This window comes from Orcinus orca, chromosome 19 (genome assembly GCF_937001465.1).
Source record: "Orcinus orca chromosome 19, mOrcOrc1.1, whole genome shotgun sequence".
In the NCBI taxonomy this organism is placed as follows: domain Eukaryota; kingdom Metazoa; phylum Chordata; class Mammalia; order Artiodactyla; family Delphinidae; genus Orcinus; species Orcinus orca.
Genome location: NC_064577.1, coordinates 50,769,476 through 50,783,577, shown reverse-complemented (window position 1 = coordinate 50,783,577; position 14,102 = coordinate 50,769,476). Strand labels below are relative to the sequence as shown.

At 44.2% G+C, this 14,102-nt stretch overlaps 1 protein-coding gene across 4 annotated transcripts in view; it reads left to right on the top strand.

Annotated features, from left to right (window-relative positions):
* Nucleotides 1-5,146, top strand: part of YPEL2 (yippee like 2) — a 62,225-nt gene extending 57,079 nt beyond the window's left edge. For all 4 annotated transcript variants that reach the window (XM_012533747.3, XM_049702346.1, XM_033431661.2 and 1 more), the window contains one exon: nucleotides 1,009-5,146. In XM_012533747.3, coding sequence (XP_012389201.1) covers nucleotides 1,009-1,098 — 90 coding nt within the window. In that variant the 3' untranslated portion in view covers nucleotides 1,099-5,146. The remainder of the gene's footprint in view (nucleotides 1-1,008) is intronic.
* Nucleotides 5,147-14,102: the final 8,956 nt, after the last annotated feature.

The following is a 14,102-nucleotide window of genomic DNA, read 5'->3' as shown; positions in this document are numbered from 1 at the left end:
CCTGGAGTTCATACAGCTCCTTTTTCCCTGGAGAAAAGCAATGATGGAAAAACAAACTTAACACATCTGACATGGAAATAGCAAGATAAGAAATAAAAGAGACCTGTTTGGCCTCACAATCTATTCTGTTTCTGTCCCTGAATGTCTTTTCTCTAAGCCTAACAAGCACAGTTTAAAATAATGACACAGTGGGAATTCCCTGGCAGTCCAGTGTTTAGGACTCCGGGCTTTCACTGCCGAGGGCTCGAGTTTAATCTCTGGTCGGGGAACTAAGATCCCAGAAGCCACACAGACCGGCCAAAAAATAATAATAAAATAAAATAATGACACAGAAACTTTATGGATACCTCCATAGGGCAGATTTCTGGTAAACATCAGAAACCAAGTGCCCCTAAGATTTTATACACACACACACACGCACACTCACACGCGCGCGCACACACACACACACACACACATACAGATGGATCTATCAATGAACAAAACATGAAGTTTATCTTGCGGTAGTGGGAGACAGACAAAACACAAAATAGATATGCAAGTTATACTGCATGTTTGAATGTGGTAAGTGCTGTGGAGAAAAATAAAGCAGGAAAAGAGGGGGGTGGGGAGGGATTGCTGCCTGGGAAGTTGTGATTTTTGGTAAAGACCTTACTGAGATGGTGACGTTTGGCCAGAGACTTGAATGAGCAAAGATCCTGAAGAAACGCTATTGCAAATACTGAGAAAATATTTAGAATGTTTAAATTCAGAACATTTAAATTTAAAAATATTTAAATTCTATTGTAAATATTGAGAAAGCCCTGCTGATGCCTCAGTGCTGCAGTTAAGCCACGGGGACATAGTGTGCTGAGTGGTAGGAATTCTCAGTGAGTCTGGGTGACGCCGGAGCCAGACTTCAGTGGTCCTGATACCTGTCGTTGGCCCCGCCTTGGTTCCTATGCTCCCAAAAGTCATCTGCTTGTCTTTGGTCACTCAGTGTCTTTTCTCTTCCTTTGTGTTTCCTAGGAACATGCCTTTGAAAGCAGCCAGAAATATAAAGAAGGCAAATACATCATTGAGCTAGCACACATGATCAAGGACAATGGCTGGGACTGATTGGAGAGCATCTACCCAACCCAGTGTCCACGTGAATGCCATCCAACCGAACATTCTACCCAAGCGTGAGAGAGTGACTGAACACTTGGTTCCATCCATTTAGGGGCCTTGCCATCTGGGGCATTCTCCCACCCTGCCACCATCTTTCTGGTGACCAGCCTCTAAATTGCTGTCTCTCTGTCTCTTTGCTTTGTATCTGTTTGTGAGTTGATCCTGGCTTCTCTCTCTGTTCTAGTGTTGGCTGAAAGCAAAACAACAAAAGGAACAGATGCCTGCCCGCATGGCGGCAGCCCACTTTGATAAAGGGCCCAGGGCCCTTGAAGAGCTGCCTGATGGCCTCTTGTCAGGAGAACAGTGGCACAGCACAGGGATGTGAGGAAGAGGGGAACCAGGAGGGTCCCGGGTGGGTAGGGGACGGGAGGGTAGAGGTAGGAACAAACTTGTGCTGCTCCTGGAGACCTGGGAACTTAGGCTTGAAATAATCGACTTGTCTAAAAGGACAAAGAGAAAAAAAAATACCTCATGACTGCATTCTCTCTGATCAGAAGCTTCTGTTCCTGACACCAAATGTGCCAGGTGAGCAAATGAGCACAAGAAGTGGCCCTAATTCTAGCTGGCGGGGCAGGGGCCGGCCTGGTTCCCCTGGGCCGAGCTGGGGGGTGTCCTGGCAGCAATGAGGGACTCGGGAAAAGCCCACATGGTTTTGATGACTCTGATGCCTCACTGCTCCTCTGGGTAATCATCTTTGCCTCTTCAGCCACTGTAGGTGACAGGAGAGGGGACTGCCATTTGCAATGGTTGCAAGATCCAAATGTCCCAAAGGCTTTGACCAGCAACCGAGTCAAATCAGTGATTGGGGATAACAGGGAACAAAGGGGGATGCAGTTTAGGTGCTCCTGCAGAAATGGCTCTGATATTGGGCCAGAGAAAATAAAAGGTAGAACCAGTTAGCAGTTCTGACTGACCTTTTTTTCTGAACCTTAGTAAGAGAAGAGCATTGTGGCAAGGAAGGGAGGGTGGGGCGGGGCAGTGCCGGGAATAGTTTAGGTTTGAACCATAACAGGTTAAGTGCATCTTTCTTCTTTGGTATGCAGTGGCTTCACTGAGATCAGCAATTCTTTGTACGTAGAGTTTTGGGTGTTTTTCTCCAGTTCTATCATTGTAGATCCTGGAAAACAAAGTCCCAAGGCTTCGAGCTTAGTGATAACCTGGCCGGTAGATTCCTCATGCCCCTAGCTGTTCTCTTTTACTTGCGTGTGTTGTGTGGAGACAAATCTGTCAATGTGATCCAGCGATGGGAAGGTCTCAGATTTGATGTCAAACGGCAAGTTATAAATTCCAGTATTACACCCCACTCCCCGCCTCCCCATCCAAAGTTCATTATATTAGGGAAGTGGAGAACAAATCCCTGTAAGGCTCTTGAGAGAGAGAGGAGTTTGTTACGTTTAATCAACACTGTGAAGTCTGTTCTACAGCAATTTAGCCAGTACACGGTGCATGACCGAAACTCATTTAACTGAGTTAATTTCATTGCTTAGACTGAAAATATTATTATTGCTAAGATATGTGTAGGTTATGTTAGGTAATTCTCAGCATCTCATTCCCCAAGTAGGCTGATCCCATAGGAAAATTCACCTTAAAAGGCACAAAAGAGTGAGTTCATGGAGATGAGAACCTGTAAAATTCTTAACGAAGATTAAAGCGGCCAACCCAGGACATTTTCAGAATTGAGCCAAATTCCCAGAGGGGGCGAGTCTGTTGTGGAAATGCCTTTTTGAGTCTCTGTGTGCTGATTGTGGAAAGAGGGGCTGAGATGGGTGTGGTCCTGCCCAGCCACACGTTTAGCAGCAGACAGCTTCTGTAAGACAAAGAAGATTCTTAAAAATCGAATTTTGTTCCCGAAGGCTTCTTGCCCACATCTTTTGGTGCTTTTAGTAGCCTGGGAGATTAAGTTGTTCTCTCCACGTTACTAAAAAGCAGACTGAGGTTCAGAAGAAGTCTTTTCATTTCCGATCCCAGAGAAATAGTTCCTCTGGCTCCCAGGCCCCAGATCTCAATTAAAAAAAAAAAAAATTCAACTTTCACATTCCTAAGCTGGCTTGCCAGCATAGAAATCATAGATTCCCCTCCCCATCCCTGCTGAAGGGATAACAAAATCATTTCTGTATTTTTAGTAGCCCCTTGACTCAGGAAACGTCCTGGCTATTGATAATCCTTTCCATAAAAAGAAGACGGTATGGGGGGTTGGGGAGGACAAGGGTAGGTGTGTAAGAACGGAGCGTGGTGATATAGAAACTGGACATGAGGTCCCCTAGAATTTTCAAGGGGCAGAGGAGACTGATGTGCCACTGTGTCTGTGGGGATGGGGCCTCTGACTCTTACACAGATCAGAGCAGGCTCCAGTTAGACCCCGGTTCTGGTATTTTTTTCAATTACTATCCGTTGAGCATCCAATGGGCGCACGGCACTGTACTTGGTGCCAGAGATCTGAGCAGAATGTTGCAACAGGGGAAGAAAACCCAACTCGTTAGGCTTTCCCTTTGTGTCAACCAAAAGTACTTCTTATAACTTTAGCTTCATTCATGCTTGTCTATCTACCGTCTATAGTATTGGAGAGACCGCAGCTGAGCGATGGAGATGCGTCAACTCAAGGCCTCAGTCAGTTCCTTTCTTAGTTTCCTCACCAAATTATTGACTCAGAGCATAACCAAAGACCTCATCCATTCACCCCTGGGAGGTTCGGGGAATTGGAGTTCAATGATAAAGCTAGGGTGGGGTGCAGGGAGTAGGGAAGGGGAGAAGAAGTGAGAAGGGAAAAGGTATAAAACCTTTTATTTATACTGAGGTTCAGAAGAAGTTTTATACCTCAGCCAGCAGCTGCCTTCATTTTCAACCGAAGTCCAACCGGCAGACTCTAGTTCCGTCTCCCCTGTACCTCCCTAGGTCATATGGCCTCCGCGGTCCTGGATTACACCCAGCCTGCCGGGAGGGATGTTAGTCTCGGGCTGCCGATGTCCACCGATCGTCAGCTGGGCCTGCCTGAGTGCTCCCCCGATTCCCCAGACAGCAGAGTAAATCTTTACTGGTGGATCAGTGTGTAAAAGAGAGGTGTCCCCTTGACAAAAAGATTTTCAAGTGGATATATAAGAAACAGTTGCTTGTGAAATATACTTTTGTAAATAATATTTAATTTTTTAAATAATATATTTGGTGCTGTTTTCTCAGATCCCCTGAGAGCACTTTTTATTTTCATTTTTAAATGCTGTGGTTTCCTCTGCATTTCTTGAAGTATATCTTAAGGGAAACAGTGATCACCAATATACTCTTAAAAAAGAAAAAAGAAAAAAAAAGATCTCCATCACTTTAGTCTGGACGGAGGCAATAAAGCAATGCCTCTCTGCATTTCTTCCCAAAGGAACAGACTCTGCAGTACATTACCAAGTTGAGAATTGAAATATTTTGTTGCACCACTATTGGCTAGAAAAGAAAATAGATAAAATCAAATAAATTTAGTAACAAATTAGAGTGATTCCTCTTGTTGGAAGAATTTCCAACAGTTTGGAGTCTCGGAGTCTTGTTTTTACGTGTGTGTGTGTGTGTGTGTGTGTGTGTGTGTGTGTGTGTGTAAAGCACTTTGGATTGTGCCTGCTGTTTTCGTTTTTATTGGGGACACTGTACCTACAGTTTACACCTTGGGCACATAAGATTTTTCTTCTCTTTTTCTCTGGTGGTTTTGTTTCTGAGCGGACCAACAGCACAGCCCTCGAGGACTTTGTTTTCCTGAGCATGGAGCTGTTGCCTGTTTGCTCCTTTTGTCTTTCTTTGTGTGCTCAACTTTTACAGACTGTAAAGGAAATCTGTTGTTGTGAAGATCAAGCAGAGTCAAAGCTGTGTTTCTCACTGAGATGTGAGTGTATTCATCATGAACCCAGGGCTCCAGCTGTTGTGGAAGCCACATCATGTTAAACATTAAACTGGTTTGGGTAGAAAGAACGTCAATAAAATAATACACATACCTTGGAGGTAAACACCTTTTTTTTTTTTTTTTAAGGTCAGATTGCCTCAGGTTCAGTAAGAGGCTGGGAAATCAAATCTTGAACACAATCATCTTACATATTTTAAAAAAAGAGTCTGCTCAAATGAGAAAACATGCTAGTGGTCTAGTTCAAGGAAAGAGATAGTTAATATTTAAAAATAAAATACAGTCGTGAAATTGGCCAGCAGTGAAAGGTAAAGCCAAGAAGAAACAAGCTGTTCTCATATTACCAAATTCTGTCTGTCCCTGTGTTTTTGTATAACATTTTGGTGAAAGTGAGAGTCAGTTCCCTTTTCCAACCTGCAGAGACTATCTTTCAATACAGACTCTATTTATGCTTGTGTTTACAAACTGTATTTGTTGGGTTTGGGTTTTGTTTTTCTTTCTTTTTTTTTTTTTAATTAAAAATTTTTTTTCAGTGGCATTTTCAGGTCACTTTGCTTCAATAACAAAGATAATTATTTTCAAGTAATTTGTCTTCACCTTTTCCTGTATTTGTACATAGTGATTCAATATTAGAGAAAAGTGCATTGTTTCTGTCATATTTCCAATCTGTGTTGGTGCTCATTTGAGAAAATAAAGTTTTCAAATATTAATTCTCTGGAGGGCTCATCTGTCTTAATTGACCCAGCATGTTTTATCTTGACATTTAACATTTAAAGTAACTGACAGACCTTTAGGTGGTCATCTGTCTAACCCTATTCACAGATCTGTCAACTGAGGCCCTGAGGGGTTATTTTCCCTAAGGACACTTGGCTGATTGATGAATACAAATCAGGTCTTCTGTTTATCTACAAACATTTCTCCTGGCTTTGGAGATCAGAAATGCAGAAATGTATCATTTCTGTCTACTAAGCCCCGTATTCTTAGACTCTGCAAGCTTTTCTGTTAATATCAATTTTCTTTAGAGATAGAAATACATTAGGTGAAGGGGAAAAAAAGTAAAACAACAAAATAATGTCAAAAAGAGGCAACATTATCTCTGAATGGTTGGCTAACAAAAGGAGATACATATTCACAGTTATAATATATGGAAAATCAAGTCTTCTCACTCACTGGACAAATATTAAACATCTGTTAGGTTCTAGCCACTGAGTAAGGCAATTCGACCATCCTAATGAAGCAGCTGTTTTTTTCCCCAAGTACCTTTCCTCCAGTCTCGTCCATAGGTACACACAACCTTGCATAGCCAGTCATTATAAGTACAGTTTTAACAAGGCTAAACATATTTGCCTAGACATCATCAATTTATACTATATATATATATTTTTTTAATTTTATTTATTTATTTATTCATTTATTTTTGGCTGTGTTGGGTCTTCGTTTCCGTGCGTGGGCTTTCTCTAGTTGCGGCGAGCGGGGTCGCGGCCTCTCTTGTTGCGGAGCACAAGCTCCAGACGCGCTGGCTCAGAAGTTGTGGCTCACGGGCCCAGTTGCTCCGCGGCATGTGGGATCCTCCCAGACCAGGGCTCGAACCCGTGTCCCCTGCATTGGCAGGCAGATTCTCAACCACTGCGCCACCAGGGAAGCCCTATACTATATTTTAAAGCACTTTTTCAAAAGCTTGCATCCATAACTTATAGCGTTCCCACCTTGTGCAGGCAACCAAAGTAGCAAAGAGGATATTAAAGCCACACAAGTGTATGTGTTTGTGAGTTTTCACATTGGTGATAATACTTGAAAAGCCTATTCCCTATAAAATAGGAAATACTTTCTCTACTTCCCTAGACTTTTTACTTACCTATTCTGGGCCCAGCTACAGTTAACTTTTATTTGTCCTTGAGTGCATTATCTTATTCCTGTGACCTGTTTTGCTTCAATGCCTATGCCTGTTATCATTTCATTCTTGTTTGCCTTTGGCAGGCAGGGAGGAGAGAAAAGATAACATGTGCAGGAGACAACCAGTCTCAAACCAGCAGCCCTTGGATCCTCTCACCTTTCCAAGCTCTCATAGCCCACAGTGGCTGTCCAGGAGATCACGCTGGAAGAAAGGGAGGGGAGAGCAAAGATGCTCATGGAGTGCTTGGTGTGCGTGAGACCCTGTGTTGGGTGCTTTGCTTCCGTGACCTCACGTAGGATCTTCACAATGAGGTACTTCCTTCCTCGTATCATTCTAGGAGTCCTTCCCACCCTGTGGGAAAACAGTGACAAATGCTGATCGTCCTCATTTTGTAGATGACAGAATTGAGGTTTGCTAGTGACAGGATCAGGAATCGTAGTCCGTGGGACTTCACAGCCCTATGTTCTTTGTTCTTTCCCTACACCATGTTCCAAATTTCAGCCTCTCTCTTCTCCAGCCTCTTCTTTCTTTTTTTTTTTTGGGCCGCGCCATGTGGCATGCAGGATTGCATGCAGACTAGGGATTGAACCCATGCCCCTTACAGTGGAAGCGTGGAGTCGTAACCACTGGACCGCCAGGGGATTCCTCTCTAGCCTTAATTCTAGTGTGGCTTCACAAGGCACTTTCCCAGTACTGATGAACCTATTTGCAGGGCGGGAAAAGAGACAGACGTAGAGAACAGACTTGTGGACCCGGGAGCGGGGAAGGCGGGGGTGGGGGGGGGGGCGGGATGAATTGAGAGAGTAGCGTTGACATATATACGCTACCTTGTGTAAAATAGATAGCTGGTGGGAAACTGCTGTATAGCACAGGGAGCTCAGCTCTGTGCTCTCTGATGACCAGAGGGGTGGGATAGGAGGAGTGGGAGGGAGTCTCAAGAGAGAGGGGTTATATGTATACGTGTAGCTGATTCACTTCGTTGTACAGCAGAAACTAACACAACGTTGTATGTAAAGCAATTATACTCCAGAAAAAAAAAAAGACACTTTCCCAGTCTGCCCACCATGACTGCCTAATAAATAGGGTTCAGGGAATGCAAATTAGAAAATTAAACAAAACCACAAAGGTCAATGCTACCTACAAAGTATTGTGTATTCCACAGCTGAATATAAGCAGGGCTTTGTTGTTTTTTAATACTCGGTAATGGATTACATATGTAATCCTTGGCCCCTTGATTAATAGTAGGTACTTAATAAGTGCTTGGTGAACACTGAATTAATGTGGAGATTTAACAGGTTAAGAAAAAAGTCTCTTTAACATGTTAGTTTCCCTAAGAGAAGAATGGAGAAGAGGTTAGCATTAAATATTACATAAAGTAAATGGTTACAGCATGAGCAATCAGTTTACTAATTTGCATTTATTTACTCAGCAAGTACTTTGGGGGCATCTATTATGTGCCTAGTCTAGTCAGGAAACTAACCCCAGGGAGCAGAAAAGCAGGGGTACTGATTGTGCGGAGTGAGAACAAAGGATTATGCATGGCTCTCCCTACTGTTGGCCGAATATCTAGCCACATGGACCACGACCCTCAGGCAGCTGTTTCCTGCAGAAGCAATTGCTCATAAATCCTTTAATCTGAACCCAATAATAGTGTACCAGAGCAGGGCACAGGGCAAGCCCTGGAATTAGAACACGTGGTTTCAAATACTGGTTTCCCTTAATAAAAAGGTAATCTATGGAAAGGGCTAGCCCAGTGCCTGGTAAAGAGTCAATGATAATAAAATGATTGTTATCATTATGAATTGCTCAAGTCTGTTTTGCATTTGGAGTGGGGTAAAGAAGACTATTGTATTTTGCTCTTTATGTATATTTTTTGTTGAATTTCAAAACAATCCCACGAAGCATCCCCATTTTACAGAGGAAGAAACTGAGGTTCAGAGAGCATAAATAACATGTCCATGGAAGAGCTGGGATTTTTTTTTTAACTCTGATTCTGAAGCCCACACCATATCTGTGTCCCCAGCCTGCTGTTCAGGAAAAACGAATAACTACCAAATAGGAAACTTTCTGGCAGATCTGACTAAGCACACACCCAAAATGTCATGGCTATTTTGCTCTCTCATATTTTATTCTTTTTTCATGAAATGGAAACCCTGGCTTTTCCACTGGAAGCCAAGAGCTTAGAACCGAGGAAGAGTTGTTGTATTATACCTTTATTTTACAGGATTTCATGGCTGTTGATTGCAGCACTATTATTTTTCATTTCTTTTGAGGGGAAAAAAAAGTGTTACTTTCAGTTGTTCAGACTGATTTAAAAGACAGAAACCCAAAAACGTACCCACGCAGAAGTGAGTAAAGTATCCTAACACATGGCATTTCTATGGGGCCATTGGGGGTGATGCTCCAGGCCAGCTTGAACAAGCCAGGGATTAAAAGTTCATGTTGCAGGAAGATTCTTCTAATTCCCAAGTGATGTAGGATCGTTTTTTTATGAGAGACAGAATGGCTAGAGAAGCTGAATTTTTCAAGGCATGAGCAAATTATTTGAAAGCTATGACAGAACTAGCGAGTTATATTTACTTTGAATTAAAATCATGTTAATGATTTATCCCAAGCTCAGGTATTAGCAAGGTCAGATAGAAAGAAGGTTACTTTGGAGTTGGACAGATGGGGATTTGAAGCCTGACTGCATGCTTATCCATTGATCACTCTGAGGAAGTCACTGCAATTCTCAGGACTAGTTTCCATCATTTGTAAATTGGGGGTACCAGCAACGATGCATAAGTTACTGTGAGGATCAGATAGCAGCCATAAAGGGCCCAGCACATTGCCCAGACCAAATAGGGCTTAACATGTGTCACTTGTCCTTTTTTATTTGCTGAGTGATTGGAACTCACTGTTATGGGCACTACTAGCACATAGGATATTTAGGACCCAGTAGTCATCCCTCCACAAAGGAGGCTGACACCCAGGGAGGTTAAGAAACCAGCACTTGGTCACGGGCCTGGTAAGTATCCAGAACTGGAACTGAAACCCAGGGCACCTAGGCAATCAGGTGAGTGGTCCCTGCACCACGCTGCTTTTATTTTATTGCTTTTATTTTGAGAGAAGAGTGTGTACTTTTATGGGAAAGAAAAAAAAAAAAAAAGTAAGGGTGTCAGCTAGAAAAACATCCTTGCATTTAGGATCCTGTTTGAAATGTTTGTAGTAACCATCCTTGGGTCGTCTTCAATAAAGCAAAATTCGCTCATTATCCTTACACCCTGGACTGATGTGCTAGCAACTTGTGGGGGAAGCAGCAGGATGTTCTCAGATGAGCTCACCTCCCTAGCCTCCATGGACTGCCTGCCTCCGATTCTGAGCCACTTCTCCAAAGCGCGGCCACACAAGCGCAGCAACCAAGCCGCTGAATCAGGGATGTTTTATTTATGGCTTTAATAATGAAGTCTCTTGGGAAAACTTTGGTTTCCCATTCCCAGAAGCAAAAATTCATCTACAGAATGTTCTTGAAATTTATTACTGTTTATGTTTTGTGTGTGTGTGTGTCTACCATAGTCTTTGAGCCACCTTAGTAGTGTTTAAAACATCCCTTCACAAAAGAAGGATAATTTGAGCTGATGTTCATTGGGCTGGTATGTTCTGAACCAAGCCAGCACAGTGTCAGAAATTGAGAATAGAGGTTGATCGTGCTGCTGATGACACAGTCCTATATTGAACATGGTATTTATTACCAAAACTGCCATGAGTCCAACAGGGGCTTGTTTTAGCTTTGTCCAGTTCCCAGACCCTTATTTCCACGGCCATTGGAAGAATAGCACCCACATCTCCTGGAGGCACTCAGGCTTGAAGTCGTTTCCATGGTGACGAGACATACCCAGGGCTCAGGTTTCATTTCGTGTATATATCTCAACAATATTATAAAGAAATAGTACCAGCGAGAATGTCAGCCACATGAGGGAGGCAGGTTGAGGAAAGAGAAAGCCACTAACCTTCTGGGGCCCTGGCTATAGGAGGGAGCTCTGGGAGTTTCTGCCTAACCAGGGGGAGTTGGGTAGTCATCTTGCAAAGAAAAGGTCAGTTACCACTGACATAACTGGTTTGGACCTGTTGTGTCCAATGTATCAGATATTTCATCTTGCCTTGGGTAGAGCTAGATTCAGCCTGAGGGAGACTTACCTGAAAAAGCAGATAAGGCAGACAGAACTCAACAGGGGAATTCCTGGAGAGATCTTTTCTGCCTGTGGGCATGAGACTACCAGGCACTTGGGGATTAAAAAGCAGGCTTCCAGGCTTTAGTTAGCTGTGTGACCTTGGATAGGTTGGTTACCTTTCGAGGCTCAGCTGACTCATCTGTAAAAGAGGGTTATTGTAAGGACTAAGTGAGATGATGTACATTAAGTGCCCGGCACCCCAGAGCTGAAGAAATGTTGGTTATTGTTGCTTAAATAGTGGTAAAGGCAAAGCACGGATGTGTGCTATTCAAAGTGGAAAAGTGCATGTGCACCAATAGTCAAATGACAAGGATTATTAGTAGGCTGGTTTATAATTATCCTTTTTCTTTGCATGCACTTTCTGAACATGTTTTATTTTATATTTCTTTATTTCTGTATATTTGGCAAATATTAAATATCCCCAAGGACAATAACTTACCCATTCTTTCAACAAGTCTTTTGTTTCTTTTATAAATTTATTTATTTTATGTTTGTCTGTGTTGGGTCTTGGTTGCTGCGTGCGGGCTTTCTCTAGTTGCGGCGAGCGGGGGCTACTCTTCGCTGCCGTGCGCGGGCTTCTCATTGCGGTGGCTTCTCTTGTTGCGGAGCACAGGCTCTAGGCGCGCGGGCTTCAGTAGCTGTGGCACATGGGCTCAGTAGTTGTGGCTTGCGGGCTCTAGAGCGCAGGCTCAGTAGTTGTGGCACACGAGCTTAGTTGCTCTGCGGCATGTGGGATCTTCCCGGACCAGGGCTCGAACCTGTGTCCCCTGCATTGGCAGGGGGACTCTTAACTACTGCGCCACCAGGAAGCCCCAGCAAGTCTTTTTTCTTTCTTTCTTTTTCTTTTTTTTTTTTAGATGTTGGGGGTAGGAGTTTATTTTATTAATTAATTAATTAATTTATGGCTGTGTTGGGTCTTCGTTTCTGTGCGAGGGCTTTCTCTAGTTGTGGCAAGCGGGGGCCGCTCTTCATCGTGGTGCGCGGGCCTCTCACTATCGCGGCGTCTCTTGTTGCGGAGCACAGGCTCCAGATGCGCAGGCTCGGTAGTTGTGACTCACGGGCCTAGTTGCTCCGTGGCATGTGGGATCCTCCCAGACCAGGGCTCGAACCCGTGTCCCCCTGCATTAGCAGGCAGATTCTCAACCACTGCGCCACCAGGGAAGCCCCCCAGCAAGTCTTTTTGAGCCAGGCATTGTGCTAGGGATAACTAGACTAGGTCCCTGCCCTCAGGGAGTTTCATCAATCTCTTCAGCGAGTGCTTGTGTAACAAGGGAGAGAGAGGTTGCCCAGTAAAGAAAAGCTCAGAGTTACCACAGCAGTTACTGGCTTGGACTAGAAAGTATAGTTCTAGAAAGGCTTCACAGCAGCCCCTTGCTGCCTGTCTCCCACTGGGTCCTTGTAGCACTTGACTCAGGCCTCTTCGATGGCCCTTACCAAGTTTATTGTCTATCTCCTTCCTTAGGACTCCTTCCTGGGCAGGGACCCAGACTCTTTATAGCCGAGCAGTGAATGTTTAATGAACAAATAATCGTGGGGAGTTCCCTGGTGGCCTAGTGGTTAGGATTCCGGGCTTTCACAGCCATGGCCCAGGTTCAATACCTGATGGGGGAACTGAGGTCCCGCAAGCCGCGTGGCCAAAAATAAATATTGTGTGGATGTAAGGGATGGTCAGCCAGCCAACAAAAGTATTATTCCTTTCAATCCCAACCCAAAAGGAAACATGATATTTATTGAACGTACGTGGAGGAAAGGAAAGATTGCTTCACCTTTTACCTTCCTTCCACTGGAAACAATAAGGTAAATGAGAGTTTACTTTTTATTTATTTATTTATTTGTTTTCGGCCACGCCGCACAGCTTGCAGGATCTTTGTTCCCAGATGAGGAATTGAACCCAGGCCCCGGCAGTGAAAGCATGGAGTCCTAACCACTGGACCGCCAGGGAATTCCTGACAAAAGTTTAGAAGACAGGAAAGGTCACTAAGGTGAGCATGTTTGTTTGTTTGTTTTGCGATACGCGGGCCTCTCACTGTTGTGGCCTCTCCCGTTGCGGAGCACAAGCTCTGGACATGCAGGCTCAGCGGCCATGGCTCACGGGCCCAGCTGCTCCGCGGCATGTGGGATCCTCCCGGACTGGGGCACGAACCCGCGCCCCCTGCATCGGCAGGCAGACTCTCAACCACTGCGCCACCAGGGAAGCCCTAAAGTGGGCATGTTTTACATCTCCTGGTGGGAGTGAAGGTTCTTAAATGGTTTCATTCAGTCTAACCAACCACAAGTGGTGGGGAGCGTGGGGTGGCGGGCAGTCACTCATGTAATAGCAAGGCAGGAGATTTCTCCACCTGGGGTAGGCTGGACAGAGAGCTGGGCAGTCTTGGGGGAACAAACATGAGTTATTTCAGCTGTCTGGTCAGAGGGTGATGAGCAGTCTGCTGCCCGAGGAAAGTCCTCACCAGTATGGCCTGGATGCCAACAAGTTGTGGTTCCGTATCACTCAGTCATAGGCTGGGAAGCTGGTGAACAGGGACTCTAATCCTTCTTGTGGGTCCCATTAAGTTCAGCCTCCACATCTCCAGGCCCCGCTAATCATTTCCTCTTCCTCTCTCTTCCCTCTCTCTCAGGGTCTAGGGAATCCCTTTCAAGTGAAGGACAGAAGTGAGGAAATCTTGCTTTCATTTATGGTGTTTTCTCCCACATACCTTGTTCTTGCCTAAAGTCCTTTCTTCTTACCCTTGATGACCTAGGATTTTGAAACTCGAAACTCAAAAGCTAAAGAAATACAAATATTTTTTCAAATCAGATGTAGTTTACAGACAGCAAAATTTACTTTGTTAGGTATACAGTTCTATGAGTTTTGACAAATGTGTACGGTCATGTAACTAATCATCACCACAATCAAGATAGAGAATATTTCCTTCACCTCAAAAAGTTCCTTCATGTCCCTCTTCTAATGAACCCACTTCTCCCATCCCCAGCCCCT